Source organism: Hypanus sabinus, chromosome 29 (genome assembly GCF_030144855.1).
Source record: "Hypanus sabinus isolate sHypSab1 chromosome 29, sHypSab1.hap1, whole genome shotgun sequence".
In the NCBI taxonomy this organism is placed as follows: Eukaryota; Metazoa; Chordata; class Chondrichthyes; order Myliobatiformes; family Dasyatidae; genus Hypanus; species Hypanus sabinus.
In genome coordinates, this window is record NC_082734.1 from 22,371,786 (window position 1) to 22,387,611 (window position 15,826).

The window sequence follows — 15,826 nt, forward strand, 5'->3', positions numbered from 1 at the left end:
GCTATCACCTCCTACAACGCGAAACCGAGTGACTAGGTGACAACAGGGCTTCGCTTTCAGATGAGCTCAATGCCTCCTACGCTCGCTTTGACTGTCAAAACATGGAGGAACCATCACGAACGCTTGTGATTTCCGTCTCTGAGGCTGACGTGAGGGTGAACTCAGGAGGGTGAACTCACGGAAAGCATCCTCCCCAGATGGGGTACCTGGCCGAGTGTGAGAGATGTGTACTGATCTGGCTGGAATGTTCACTGAGATCTTTAATCTCTCGCTTCAGCAGTCTGAGGTGCCCACCACCCAGGCCGTGCTCTCTTCTTGCTGCTGCCATCAGGAAGAAGGTACAGGAGCCTCAGGACCCACATCAGCAGGTTCAGGAGCAGTTATTACCCCTTAACCATCAGGTTCTTGAACCAAAGGGGATAACTTCACTCACCCCATCACTGAACTGTTCCCACAACCAATGGACTCACTTTCAAGGAATCTTCATCTCATGTTCTTGGTATTTATTTATCTACTTATCTATCTTTTGTATTTGTAGTTTATTGCCTTTGCACTTTGGTTGTTTATCCATCCTGTTGGGTGCAGTCTCTCATTGATTCTATCCTGTTTCTTGGATTTACTGAGTATGCCCACAAGAAAATGAATCTGCGTTGTATTTCGTTTACTATTTGACAGTAAATTTACTTTGAACTTTGGACTCCGAGCTTAAAATGGCTTCAGTGTACTTTTCGCATCCTCGTGCTTATCCTAAAACGGAGCCAGCTCCTGCTGAATCACACAGAACAGAAACAGGCCCTTCGGCCCACCATGCCCATGCCTACCATCAAGTGCCCAGTTACATTGATCCCATTTACCCACACCTGAACTGTAGCATCTGTGCCTTGGCAATTCAAGGGCTTATCCAGAATCAGAATCGCGTGAAGTTAGTTGTGGTAGCAAAACAGTGCAAAGACAAAAAAATTACCATCAATTACAAAGAATGTAGTTAAAAAAAAATAATGCTGCCATGCTTATGGGTTCATGGACCATTCAAAAGACGGTAGAGGGGAAGAAGCTTTCTCTAATTGTGTGTGTGTGTGTCTCTCTCTCTCTCTCTCTCTCTCTTTCCCTCTCTCTCTCTCTCTCTCTCTCTCTCCCTCCCTCTCCCTCCTCCCTCTCCCTCCCCCTCCCTGCCTCTCTCTCTCCCCTTCCCTCCCTCTCTTCCCCTCCCCCCTCTCCCTCTCTCTCTCTCCCTCTCTCTCTCCCCCTCCCTTTCTCCCTCCTCTCCCTCCCTCTCTCCCTCCCTCTCTCCCTCCCTCTCTTCCCCCTCTCTCCCCCCTCTCTCTCCCCTCTCTCTCCCTCCCTCTCTCCCCCCTCTCTCTCCCCTCTCTCTCCCTCCCTCTCTCCCTCCCTCTCTCTCCCCCTCCTTCTCTCCCTCTCTCTCCCCTCCCTCTCCCCCTCTCTCTCCCCCTCCCTCTCCCCCTCTCTCTCCCCCTCCCTCCCTCCTTCTGTACCTCTTCCCTGAAGGAGAAGTTCCAGATGTTGGGTTCCTTGTGAAGGCAGCCACCTTCTTGAGTCCAGAAGATGCTCCGGCATTTTGTGTGTGTTGCTTGGATTTCCACATCTGCAGATTTTCTCTTGTTTGTTCTTGAGTCCAGATGCTTCTTTGTGGTTGTGAAAGGCTCTGTGTCCTCCCCCTGTTTATTAATGAATAGAAGCTGTTTACAAAGATCCTGAAGTCATTTTAAGCACAAGACATTCTGCAGATGCTGGAAATCCAGAGAAACGCAGACAAAATCAGCTCTGGTGAAAGATCTCTGCCCGAAGCTTTGACTGTTTATTTCTCTCCATCAGTGCTGCCTGCCCCGCTGAGTTCTTTCAGCATTTTATGTGTGTTAGTCCTAAAGCCATTTATTGAATCCAGTACTTTATTCCCCCCCCGTGACCCGGTAGTAATCCTGAAGCTGCAGAACTTGTATGTTGATGTGGAGATCTAGATTAATGAGAGATAACTTGCATCTAAAGTAATTTTTGAAGAATGATCACTACCATTGCAGACAGTAGCATACCAGTTAACACAATGCTTTACAGCACCGGCCATCGATTTAACTCTCGGTAACACTGTCGGTGTTTGACAGTGTCTGACAGTGCACGACTTTGCACGAGCCGGTGAGACCAGCTTTCTGACATCCCTCCCTGCTGCGGGAGTGAGGTTTTACGTCCAGCCGAGCGGTCATTCCACGGAGGGTGTACGTCACAGGTGTCGACGACACATCCTGGCCCAGTCCCTCCCAAGCCTTCCTTTAACACTGTCGGTAAGGACTTGTACGTTCTTCCCATGACCGAGTAAGTTTCCTGTGGGTGCTCTGGTTCCTTCCTGCATGCCGAAGATGTACGTGTTCAGATTAGTAAGTCCTGGGTATGCTGCGTTGGCACTTGCTGACTGTCCCCGGCACGTCTTTGAGCTGTGTTGGCCGTTGGTGCAAATGAGACGTTTCTGTGTTTCAGCGCATGTATGACAAGCAAAGTTGATCTTTGAGCCCCCAGTACAGGATGGGGGGGAGGGGGGAGAAGGAGCGAGAGGGTTGTAAACTTGTGCTTGTGTGGCTCTCCCCTTGCAGATCATGTTGCTGGAGACGGCGCGGCGATACAACCACGAGACGGAATGCATCACGTTCCTCAAGGACTTCACGTACAGCAAGGACGACTTTGCACGAGCCGGTGAGACCAGCTTTCTGACATCCCTCCCTGCTGCGGGAGTGAGGTTTTGCGTCCAGCTGAGCGGTCATTCCACGGAGGGTGTACGTCACAGGTGTCGACGACACATCCTGGCCCAGTCCCTCCTAAGCCTTCCTCCCTGTCCATGCTCCCCTGCCCGTGCGTACCTGTACACTCAGGGCAAGTGACCTTTCAATCCTGCACTTCCAACCTCCCAACACAGCCATCCCCCACCAATAACGGGGCATTTATTCCAGAGCAGCACTTTGACTCTGCCCAATCCAGCCTGATTATTTACATTTACTATCAACATTGACAGATCCACAGTCCAACACATTCATTTCATCACAAGGGATTCTGCAGGTGTTGGGAATCCAGAGCAACACACACAAAATACTGGAGGAATGCAGCAGGTCAGGCAGCATCTACAGAGGGGAATAAACAGTCGACATTTCAGGCCAAGACCCTTTATCAGGATCATTTATTCATTTGGGTTCGGCCTGGTAGTGAATATCTTATAGTCCGGAAACACTCACATCAGCAAGAGAGACTTCCCTTACCAGCAATCATATCAACCTTAGGATGTAATCGGACGTAAGAACACAAAATGTCAGGGATGCTCAGCAGGTCAGGCGGCGTCTGGCAAGGAATGTCTCCATTTTTTTTGTCGTCATTCTCAGTTCTGATGCAGGGTTTCGTCCCAAAATATTGACAATTCCTTCCCCCTACACCCCCAAACAGATGCTGCTCAACCCACTGAGTTCTTCCAGAGATTGTGTGTTGCTTTTGTTCCCATTTTAGCCCTTGTTTTTTGATATTTGTATCAGTCTTCATGACATTTATATTTATACTTCATTACTCTGCATTATATTTTAGAGTAACATACACACAAAATGCTGTAGGAGCTCAAAAGGTCAGGCAGCATCTATGGAGAGGAATAAACTGTCGACATTTTGGGCCTTGTATTTATGATTTGTTTATGTGTTTTAACTCTTACATTTAGGGGCTCTACTTTCTACAGACACTGACTTTTAAAAGTGATTATTTTTACTGTGTTTCTAAGTGTCATTCATTAATATTACTGTAGGTTTGGAAGCACACACGCAGTCCAGCGCTAGTAAGTTCTTCCTTCCCTGAAAGACATTATCAGGTTTTCTGATGGGTTACTGCAGTCTGGTTATTTTATGATCACCTGTACTGTTATTAGTGAAACCCCGCGCAGTGTAAGTCTAGGGAAGACACACTCCGGTCCCGCCAAACCCGTGAGATTGAGGTGGCTGTCCCGGTTTGTCTTGACGCTGTGTAAGTTGCTACCCTGTTACAACTCAGGGCCAAGAAACAACAGACGGCACACTGCATACGATGGAAGGAATTATATTTATGAATCTTAACTAAAGGGCTAGTAAAGAAAAAGAAAAAAAAACTAAAAAGGGCCCATTATAATTAATCAAATGTGCACCAACTGGAGCTCAATTCACTGATCCTCAGTCAATCTCGCTACCCAGCTCCACTGAATCACCATCTCCCCACTGGGAGATGACCAATTCCCTCCAGTATCTTCTGTCTGTATCCCCCACTGAACAAAGGACCCAGCTCACATTCCAGAGCACCCGTTATCTCCAACCATAACCCAAACACTGCTTCCACAAAAAAGACCATTATGTTAGCAGTGAAATGTTTCCCAGGGTGTTACATTAGTTTTTATATTATAGATTAAATAAGGTGGCGGGGTGGAGATACGTCTCTACCAAAGGAGGTGTAAGGAGCTCCTTCTCTCGGCTAGCCTGCAGGTGCCCCTTGGGCAAGGTGTAGCATCTGTTTATCTCCCCATCCGATGAGGGTCACATGAAGCCACGGGAGCAGGTGGTGGATGGTCGTATGAGCAGCCCGTACAGATCACAAATCCCGGGTATCTGACCACTGACGCCAGGCAGACAATCTCTGAAGGGTATTGGTAATGGCTGGGGTCACCCATCTTGTAAAGACATAGCCCCAGAAGAAGGCAATGGCAAACTAACTCTGTAGAAAAAAATTTGCCAAGAAGAACAATCATAGTAAAAGACCATGATCGCCCATGTCTTATGACACGGCGCGTAGTGATGATGATTTTGTTTAGCGTGTCGCACCAGACGTCAGCCATTCTTGTCTGGCGCGTGGTGTCAGGATTGGTCTCCTTTCGGATTAACCGGGTCACGATATGAATGTTCCTGACTTGGCCCTTTTTTTTAACGAGGCCGAGCGGCTAGCTCGACGCTCAACCCGGCACGGATGGAAAGCATGCTCGGGGAGAAATGATGATGATGAGATTAAATTAGTCAAATGATTTTCAATTCCCCTGCTGAGAAGTGATGGATTCAAACACGTCCCAGTATCACTGAGTCTTGCAGTGCGGAAGGACTCCCATCAGTCACCAGATCCATCATTATCTTTAGTTCTGGTTTAACACACATCACACTGGATGGGAGACGCAAGACGCTGCAGACTCTGGAATCTGCAGCAGCAAACAATCTGCTGAAAGGAACTCGGTGGGTCAGGCAGCATCTGTGGTGGGAAGGAATTCAGGTCAAAACCAGCCCCCCACCACAGATACTGCTCGACTTGCTGTGTTCCTCCAGCAGCTTGCTTTCTCTCGACACTAGAGGGTGCTGCTGTCCACAAAACTGGACACTTCTCAGGATAAACTCACCAGCGCTGGGAAACTTATTTGGGGCTTTTCAGGAAGCCATACAAATTATGCTGTATCTTTTGACTGCAAAGATGAGCATGATTTAAAACATTATAAAATCTGTTTTTTCATTATTTACTGAACGGCAGATGGAGTTCAGTCTGAAAAAGTGTGAAGTGATTCACTCTGGAAAGTCGGACTTGAAGGCAGAGTACGAAGTTAATGGCAATGTAGAGAATCTTGAAGTCTATGTCCATAGATCCCTCAAAGTTGATAGGGTGGTTAAGAAGGCGTACGGTGTGTTGACCTTCGTTAGTCAGGGGATCAGGTTAAGAGCTGTGAGCTCTATAAAACCTTGGTTAGAATAAATTTGGAGTACAGGTGTGCCCCCCTTTACAAATGTAGAGCATTCCTATGAAACCTTTCTTAAGCCGAAATGGCGTAAAGCGAGGAACCATGAATTTATATGGGAAAATCCTCTTTGTAATGTGAAAACAGGTTGCTAACGTAGGTCTTTTGTAAAAGCGAAGCGGTGTAAAGCGAACATTCGTAAAGCGGGGGACACCTGTATTGTGTTTACCTCATTATAAGGAGGGTGTGGAAGCTTTGGAGAGAGTGCAGAGGAGATTTACCGGGATGCTGTATGGACTAGAGAGCATGTCTAATGCGGAGAGGTTGAGTAAACCAGGGCTTTTCTCTCTGGAGTGTAGGAAGACGAGAGGTGACTTGACAGAGATGTGCAAGATGATAAGAGGCATAGATTGAGTGGACAGCCAGAGACTTTTTCCCAGGGTGGAAATAGCAAAAAATATCAGGGGTCATTATTTTAAGGTGGTTGAAGGAAAGTATAGGGTAGGGGATGTCAGAGGCAAGTTTTTTTTACACAGAGTGGGAGATGCATTGAGTGTGCTGATATATTAGGAACATTTAAGAGACAATTAGGGGCAACTAATAGGCATAAGAGATTCTGAAAATCTCAAGCAACGCTCGCAGATCGCTGGAGGAGCTCAGCAGGTCAGGCAACATCCATGGAAAGGAATGAAGAGTGAACTCTTTTGGCTGATACCCTTCACCAGGGCAGAAAAGGAAAGGGAGAAGCCACAATAAGAATGGACCAGATGGGCCAAAGGGCCTGGTTCTGTGCTGTACTTTGATTCTATGACTCGAAGGAGAAGTGGAAGGAGTACAAGCTGGAAGGTGATAGGTGAAGTCAGGAAGGTGGGGGGGGGTGGTGAGAAGCTGGAAGGTGATAGGTGAAGCCAGGTGAGGGGCCAGGTAGGTGGGGGAGAGGTGAGAAGCTGGGAGGTGGTAGGTGGAAAAGGTAAAGGGCTGGAGAAGAAGGAATCTGATAGGAGAGCAGAGGGAAGGAGGAGAGGCAGCAGATGGAAGTGATAGCAGGTGAAGAGAAGAGGTAAAGAGGGGAGCCAGGATTGAAGAAGAGAGAAGGGATGTATAATAGGCACATGGATGGAAGACTGCGGGAGGGAAAGGTTAGGTTGAACTTGGAGCGGAGTTAAAGGTTGACATAACCTTGTGAGCCAAAGAACCTGTAATGTTCTATGTCAACTTGATTGTTGTGTCCGAAAAATCCAGGAAATAATACTCTGTAAATCATAAATAAACAAGTCTGAATCTACATCAGTTCTTGAATCAGGAGGCATTGGGCTCCAGTGACCTACACACACAGACACTCACACACACACGCTCACACTCACACACACTCACGCGCACACACACACGCTCACACTCTCACACGCACACACAGAGAGATACACACACACACACTCACACATGCGCGCTCACACTCACACACACTCATGCGCACACACACTCACACACGCACGCACACACAGACAGAAACACACACACTCACGCTCACACTCAGGGCTGCAACCATGTCAGAGATGCAATCTTTCACCTGCAACTTTTGTCCCCACGGACATCAGAAACGTCACCTACACACCCCCCCCCCCCCCCCCAACCACCCTCCCTGCTACCTGATGAACTTCCTTTGTCTCCCTCCCAGCTCGGATGAAAAGAGTCTCTGATCTGTTACACTGTCTCTGTTTCTCTTCCCACTGATGCCGCCAGACCTGCTGAGGATTTCCAACATCTGTTTAAAATATCTTGTTTGTTTGTAAGGGGCTGCCCAGCATTTTCCTTTTATGAAAAAGTTTATTAAAATGATTACAATATTGCAGCAATGCATTATACAACATATCATACTTCATAAATAGAGATAATGGAACATTACAGCACAGTACAGACCCTTCAGCCCACAATCTTGTGCCGACCTTTACACCTACCCCAAGATCAATCTAACCCTTCCTTACACATAGCCCTCCATTTTTCTATCATCCATGTGCCTACTTAAATGTTCCTCGTGTATTTGCCCCTAGCAGCCTGTCCACACACCCACCGCTCTCGTGTGTAAAAAAAACTGCTTCTGACATCTCCTGCTATACTTTCTTCCAGTCACCTTAAAGTTATGCCCCCTTGTATTAGCCATTTCCGCCCGGGGAAAATGTCTGAGGCTGTCCACCCTACCTCTGCCTCTTACCACCTAGTCACCTCTCATCCTTCGTCACCCCAAGAGGAAAGTACTAACGCCCTCAGCATTTCCTCTTAAGAATGTTGTTGATAATAATCGCTTTATTTATCGAGCACTTTCCATACAGACGATGTAGTTCAAAGTGCTTTGCAATGGGATAAAGCACAAGCATGAAAATAAAAAGATAAAAATTAAAATAAACATTAAAAGACTGAAAAAAAGATGTAAAGATGTTGGTTAAAAGCAAAGTTAAATAAGTGGGTTTTGAGCTGGCGTTTAAAAGTGCCAACTGAGTCTGCATTCCTCAGTTTTCCACAGTTTAGGAGTGAAGTTCAAAAACACTGACCTGCCGATTACCTTTTGTGGGAGATTGTTTAGATTTAAGGGGTCCCTGAGCACTCGAGGACGATTGTAAAACAAAAGTAATTCTGCGGTGTACTCTGGTTTAAAACCAAGTAGGATCTTTAAAACCAATTCTAAAAGATACAGGAAGCCGAAGCAGAGTTAGGACGGGAGTGATGTGTTCCCTCATCCTGGTTCTACTTAAAAGTCTCGCAACAGCGTTCTAAACGAGTTGAGGTTTGCCAGTCATTTGCTTTAGACATGCTCTCTAGTCCAGGCAAATCTCCTCTGCACCCTCTCTAAAGCTTCCATATCTTTAGATGACTTTTATACAGAAGTTTATTGAAATGATTACAAGTCAATTCACTTTTGTTGTCATTTTGACCACAACTGCTGGTGCAGTACACAGTAAAAATGAGAACCTTTTTCAGGACCATGATGTTACACGACACAGTACAAAAACTAGACTGAACTACGTTAAAAAAAACAACACAGAGAAAGCTACACTAGACTACAGACCTATGCTGGACTGCATAAAGTGCACAAACACAGTGCAGGCATTACGATAAATAATAAACAGGACAATAGGGCAAGGTGTCAGTCCAGGCTTCGGGTATTGAGGATAATGTGCATTATTATACAATGTACAGGACTTTGTTAAACGCAGTATTTATAGTTATCACTTTCCACAATACACTCGAACTCCTGTGGTGCCCAGTGTTCCTGGAAATTCCCTCGTGTATCTGTGGACACGGTGTGCTCCTTCTCCAGGGACACCTGGGCATGTGCATAGCTCCGGATGGTACTGCCCACTTGCACTGTCCAATGATTTTACAAGAGTGGGATTTCGAACAGGAGCAGCCGCATTGAGTGTGGTCAAGGTGGGATCCCTTCCTGACTCCTCCACTGTCCGGTGAAGCAGAGACCTGGGCGGAGGTACTGTGCGTTCTGGTTGGTGCGCTGACCTCGTCTGATGCCTTTCTGATTCTCTCTCTCTCTCCCTCGCAGGGCTGCAGTTTGGGTTCATTAACCCGATCTTCGAGTTCTCGAAGGGCATGAGGAAGCTGCAGCTGGACGACGCTGAGTATGCGCTGCTTATCGCCATCAACATCTTCTCTGCAGGTCACTTGCCTTCTTTTGGGGGAGGAAGTAACTCGCCCTTGTTTCAGATACGGGGCAAGTGGAGTTTAGGGGGCTCAGAGAGCAGTACACCTTTCAGCCCACCGAGTCTGTACTTGACCACGATGCCAAACCGAACTAATCCTGTCTGCTGGCACGTGGTCTGTATCATTTCATTAATTGAGAGACAGTGCAGATTAGCCTAACTATGGGACAATTTACCAATTAACCTACCGACCGGCATGTCTTTGGACTGTGGGAGGAAACCAGGGTGGTCATGGGGACAACATACAAACTCCTTACGGGCAGCGGCAGGAGTTGAACCCGGGTTGTTGGTACTGTAAAGCATGGCGCTGACCACTGCACTACCGTACCACCCCTGCTGGTTTTTGTGCCTCCCTGAACGTGTAAGCGCCACTGTCGTCGCTGCTTCTGCTGCCCCGGGAAGGGTGTTCCAGGCACCTACCAAACTTCCGCTTCTCACCTCGAAGAGGTTATCCTGAGTGATAGAGTCTGACTGTGCACCCCGTCTAGCTCTCATCATCTCATCATCTCGGCCTCTGTGGTTACAATAACAGGCTCAAGCCCAGGACCGATTAACCTTCACCAGAAAACAGCCCGGGTTTGTCCAACCTCTCCTTATCGCACGTCCCCTCTCATCCAGGCAGCATGTAGGTGACCGTCTTCTACACCCTCTCCATAGCCCCCACATCCTTTCTGTAACGGGGTGGCCAGAGTGGCCTGACTTGTTTCATACAGCTTCAACGCGCGATTTCCTGACTCGCATACCCTGACCAATGGAGGCAAGCTTGCTCTATGCCACATTTATAACCGTCTCTACTTGTGTTAGGGAGTCATAGAGCACAATTGCTCGGAAACTGGCCCTGCAGCCCATCAAGTCCGTGCTGTTCAGGGAGCTGACAATACAATTTACCTCTACGCCTGGTCCTACTATGAACATGTTTCACCTTGTCGGAGGTTGGGGCAAAAGATTTGGGATTGGGATCAGGAAATCCCAAATCCTGGGGTAAAGAGATCCCAGTACATTTCTTTCTGCTAGCATTTGCTCATAACCCCAAATTCCTCATCCCAGTCTCCAGCAAAGTGAAACACTGTCGCAGCAGAAGCTGCAGTTTGCCTTGGAGCAGGGAAAACCTGACAGGGGTGCTTAGAAGACCGACCAGAAGACAGAGGAGCAGAATTAGACCATTTGGCCCATCGCGTCTGCTGTACCGTCCCATCATGGCTGATTTATTATCCCTCTCAACCCCATTCTCCTGCCTTCTCCCCATAACCCTTAACACCCTTGCTAGTCAAGAACCTGTCAACCTCTGCTTTAAATATACCCAATGACTTGGCCTCCTCAGAAAATTCCTCCTCACCTCTGTTCTAAAGGGATGTCCTTTTGATGTTCCAGAGCTCTGAGTTACAGTTGGTGCCAGACTTCATAGGATGACCTTGGGGAGCTGGACATTAGATGTTTGGACAGTTTTATTTGGAAAATATTTATTATTTGAAGGTATAGCACGATAAGAGGCCTTCCCAACCCAACAAGTCCATTCCAGCCAATCACACCCATGTGACCAATCAACCTATGAACCCGTGCGTCTTTGGAATGTGTGAGGAATCCGGAGCATCCGGAGGAAATCTACACGGTCACGGGAGTACGTGCAGACTCCCTACAGGCAGTGGCAGGAATTGAACCTGGGTCTGTAACTGCCTGGCCGCCGCGCTGCCCTTTATTAAGATGCACAAACTTGGGAGGTAAGAGAGAAAGCCGGGGACCGAGCGCAGCTTCATTACTCCCCAAGTGAATGTGGGATTCCCGTCTCCGCAGATCGGCCCAATGTTCAAGACCACGAGTTGGTGGAGAGACTCCAGCAGCCATACGTCGAAGCACTTCATTCGTACTTGCAGATCAAGCGACCAAAGGTGAGCCAAAGGCTGGGGGTGAGGGGGGAAGGTCGCCCTCCTGGCCTCGGAACAGCGTCGTACTTCCAGTGCTGTAACGTGAGCACTTGGCTGACTCCAGCCTCTGTGGGGATGTGATCGGGCCACCGTTACCTGTCTGTTGGGTCATCTTGGCAAATTTGAACGTAGACGCAGAACTGTGCAGACCCTTTGACCCATGAGGATGGCTTGTTATTGTCACAGTGCTGGGGGGCAGTGAAACGCCTTCTTTTGTCTCCCATCTGTACAGATCACTTCATTACGTTGAGATAGTACAAGCGAAGAGCAATAACTATGCAGAATAAAATGTTGACTGTGCCGATAGCCAGAGGCTTTCCCCAGGGTTGAAATGGCTAACACGAGGGGGCATAGTTTTAAGGAACAAGGGGGACGTCAGAGGTAAGCTTTTCACGCAGAGAGGTGGGTGCGTGGAGTGCTCTGCCAGCAGCAGATACAACAGGTTCTTTATGAGACTCTTTTGATAGGTACACGGAGCTTAGAGAAACACGGGGCTGTGCAGAAGGGAAATTCTAGGCAGCTTCTAGAGTAAGTTACATGGTCAGCACAACATTGTGGGCCGAAGGGCCTGTAACGTGCTGTAGATTTCTAAGTATCGGTGTTTAAAGCGTAACACAAAGTGCAGTGCAAGCAGATGACAAGGTGCAAGAGCATAGTGAGGTGCTGAGGTCGAGAATCCTTCTCATCATACTATAGTTCAAAGTAAGTTTATTATCAAAGGTCGTACATGTCACCATACACCGCCCTGAGACTCGTTTCCTTCATGCGCAGTAAATCCAAGAACCACGGTAGAGCAGGGCGGACAAACAACCAACGTGCAAAAGACAACAAACCGTGCAAATGTAAAAGAAAAATAAATAATGATATGAATAAATAAATAAGCAATAGATATCAAGAACGTGAGATGAAGAGTCCTTGAAAGTGAGTCCATAGGTTGTGGGGACATTTCAGTGATGGGGGCAAGTGAAATTGAGTGAGGTTATCCACACTGGTTCAAGAGCGTGATGTTTCAGGGGGTAATAACTGTTCCTGAACCTGGTGGTGTTGAGTCCTGGGGCTACTGTACCTCCTTCCCAATGGCAGCAGCGAGAAGAGAGCATAGCCTGGGTGGTTGGGGTCCTTGAACGAGGACGCTGCTTTCCCGCAACAGGACTTCGTGTGGATGTGATGGGCTTTACCCATGATGGACTGGGCCGTATCCACTGCTTTTTGTCGGATACACCATTCAAGGGCATTGGCATTTCCATACCAGGCTGTGATGCAACCAGTCCGTATACTCTCCACCACACTTTTAAAGAAGTTTGTCAGAGTTTTAGGTGCCATGCCAAAGCTTCGCCAACTTCTAAGGAAGTAGGAGCGATGCTGTGCTTCCTTCATAATGGCACTTGTGTACTGGACCCTGAGCAGGTCCTCCAAAATGATAACACCAAGGAATTCTAAGTTGCTCACCCTCTCCACCTCTGATCCCCAACAAGGAGTGGCTCATGGACCTCCCGTTTAATATAGGATCATTCGGTAGTCTTGTATCAGCTGTCCTTGAGCCTGGTGGTACGAGCTTTCGTGCTGTTGTATCGTCTGCCTGACAGGGGTGGAGAAGAAGGAAGAATGTCTGGGGGGTGGGTGGGGTATCAAGCCATTGGATATACTTAAAGCGAAGGTTGATAGGTTGTTGATTAGTAAGGGCATCAAAGGTTGCACACTTGTCCATTTCCTCTGTTCTCTTTCCAGTTTAAAGGCGGCACCTTTTACGGCCAGTAACTCAAACCACTCTGTGACTGTATTTGTGATCTAAATGAAACAGCCCATTTCAATCTACCTTGAACTTCTTGCCCATCAGTAATCTCTACCTGGTCTTTGTCGCCTTCTCACGTTGCAGGACCACCTGATGTTCCCTCGCATGCTGATGAAGCTGGTCAGCCTCCGGACGCTGAGCAGTGTCCACTCTGAGCAAGTCTTTGCCCTCAGGCTGCAGGACAAGAAGCTGCCACCCCTGCTCTCCGAGATCTGGGATGTTCACGAGTGAAAGAGGACAATGCTGTGAGCTGGAGTGGAGAGGAGGGCAGCGGATGTTTCTTTCCAAAACTAGAAATGGAACTGAGAAAGATATATTAAAAAAAATAGCCTGGCTTTTTTTAAAAAAAACTAAAATCGAAAAGGAAAAAATTACAAGACGGTCTGACCAACATGGGGGAAGGGGAGGATTGTTGAACTCTCACAACTATTGAACTCACATTGTGAACACAGGACACGATGGTTGAATGGGGTGGAGGTGTCCATCACTGCACTTACTGAACTGAGCTCCAATCCTCCCCAGAGCAGGGGTATCGTTGCCCCTCTCAACTACCGTTGTTTAACGTGCATTGTTTGTCAAGTCCCGCCCCAGAAAAATTTTAACTGATTATTTGGGAGATATGTTTTGCCCAATAATATATATGTGAAATAATGTTTTTTTTAATGAGCTAATTTTCAATTTAGATCAAACTCAATCCGGAACTCGACATTGGTTGTATGTGAGTGTGTTTGTGTGTGTGTGTGTGTGTGTGTGTGTGTGTCTTAAGTAACCATGTGTGTGAGAGAGAGAGATTCTGTGTGTGAGAAAGACTGTGTGAGAGAGACTCTGTGTGTGTGTGTGTGTGTGTGTGTGAGAGAGAGAGAAAGACTGTGTGTGTATGTGTGTGAGAGAGAGACTCTGTGTGTGAGACAGAGACTGTGTGTGTGTGTGTGAGAGAGAGAGAGACTCTGTGTGTGTGTGTGTGAGAGAGAGGGAGACTCTGTGTGTGTGTGTGTGAGAGAGAGGGAGAGAGAGACTTAAGTTACCGTGTGTGAGAGAGAGAGACTGAGAGAGAGAGAGACTGTGTGTGTGTGTGTGTGAGACTTAAGTTATCGTGTGTGTGAGAGAGAGAGAGAGAGAGACTCTGTATGTGTGTGTGTGTCTGAGAGAGAGAGAGAGAGAGAGACTGTGTGAAAGAGAGACTCTATGTGTGTGTGAGAGAGATTTGCATGTGTAAGTATTTTCTCCTGCAAGTTTGGTCTGAGCTCTATGAAGGGAATAGATGTACATCAGCCTATGTATTACAGAGAAGAAACCTATTTAGTTTTATAACAGACGTAAGCACTACACCCTGTTGGTATTGATAGCTGAAGCAATGAATTGTTGATCAGTGGTGCGTCTCCCAGGAGTCTGATAATCGGATATTCACTGCTTGTTGTGTTACTGGGGCATGAAAGTCATTTTCTCTCAAGGAATCAACCTAATCAGGGGCCTGTGGATGTAGATGTTTTGTGTTTTTCTTGCTTAGATATCCATGATACCTAGGACGGTGTGCATTTGGCCAATAAACCAGATCACCAGTGCACATTTTCCCCGGATATTTATCTGCATCAAGTTTGGGAATGCAACCCTCATCTGCCCCCACACCCCTTCCTGTCTCCGTGCAGTGGGGACAGGGGTACAGGCTGCTTACTGCTGCAATATTCCCCCCCCCCCACCAGCTTGATGTCGGGTGCCACCTTGCTGCTGAAAACATTTTAGCATAATTTAAAAAAAAATTAGATCTATGTTTTCAACAAATATTCTTTGTCAACCTTTTCATCACTGGCTTCAAGTAAGAATCAGTGATCACCGTGTGTGTATGAACAGCAAGAAACTGTTCTTTCATACCCGCCACCCGCCACTTCTTGCCCACTTCTGGGGGGGTCTCCCGTTAACTGGTTACAGACCAGCCATGATCTAATCCACCAATCTGGTGGTAAAATCGCCCAAGATGCTTCCTCTTTGCATAAGTAACGCTTTACAGCCCCAGGAATCAGGGTTTGATTCCCATCGCTGTCTGTAAGGAGATTGTACGATCTCCCCGTGACCGCATGGGTTTCCTTCGGGTGCTCCGGTTTCCTCCCACATACGGGTTGGGGTTAGTGAGTCATGGGCATGCAATGTTGGTGCCAATTGTGGGCTGCCCCCAGCACAAACTCGGACTGTATTGGTTAACACCTTTCACGGTGTTTCAAAGTACGTGTGACAAAGCTAATCTGCTAATCTTTACCTTTAGGGGCAGCGTTTCCCCTTTCTTACCGCGATGTTGCCCCAGTTCACCCCCCCATCCCTATCTAAAGATGGGGAGGTTTTCCTGTGGACAGGAAGTCACATGGTGGGGTTGGGAGCCCTGGAAGCTGTCCGATATGACAGCTAATCTACCCTGACTGACAGTGTCCTTGAGGTTGAAACATGGCCTTTGCCCAGCATACGCACATTCCTGCCACAACCACCAGGCGGCGATAGTGAGCACAGACCCTTTCTCCCATTGTCCTCGACCAGCTGGGGCCATGATACCAGACCCAGCTTCTCGGACAATTCTGCTCGGGCTGGGGATCGGGTTCCAGACCACCAGAACATCTAAAATCAGCTCAGATCACCCCGCCCCCCGATTATTACCCACATCCTCTTCCACAAGGACCCAGATGTTCAGTGGCTTTCAGAATCAAAC

The 15,826-nt window shown here is 47.6% G+C and overlaps 1 protein-coding gene across 2 annotated transcripts in view; it reads left to right on the forward strand.

Annotated features, from left to right (window-relative positions):
* Positions 1-14,696, forward strand: part of nr1h3 (nuclear receptor subfamily 1, group H, member 3) — a 78,326-nt gene extending 63,630 nt beyond the window's left edge. For both annotated transcript variants that reach the window (XM_059953948.1, XM_059953949.1), the window contains exons 8-11: positions 2,601-2,700; positions 9,264-9,377; positions 11,212-11,306; positions 13,219-14,696. In XM_059953948.1, coding sequence (XP_059809931.1) covers positions 2,601-2,700; positions 9,264-9,377; positions 11,212-11,306; positions 13,219-13,365 — 456 coding nt within the window. In that variant the 3' untranslated portion in view covers positions 13,366-14,696. The remainder of the gene's footprint in view (positions 1-2,600; positions 2,701-9,263; positions 9,378-11,211; positions 11,307-13,218) is intronic.
* Positions 14,697-15,826: the final 1,130 nt, after the last annotated feature.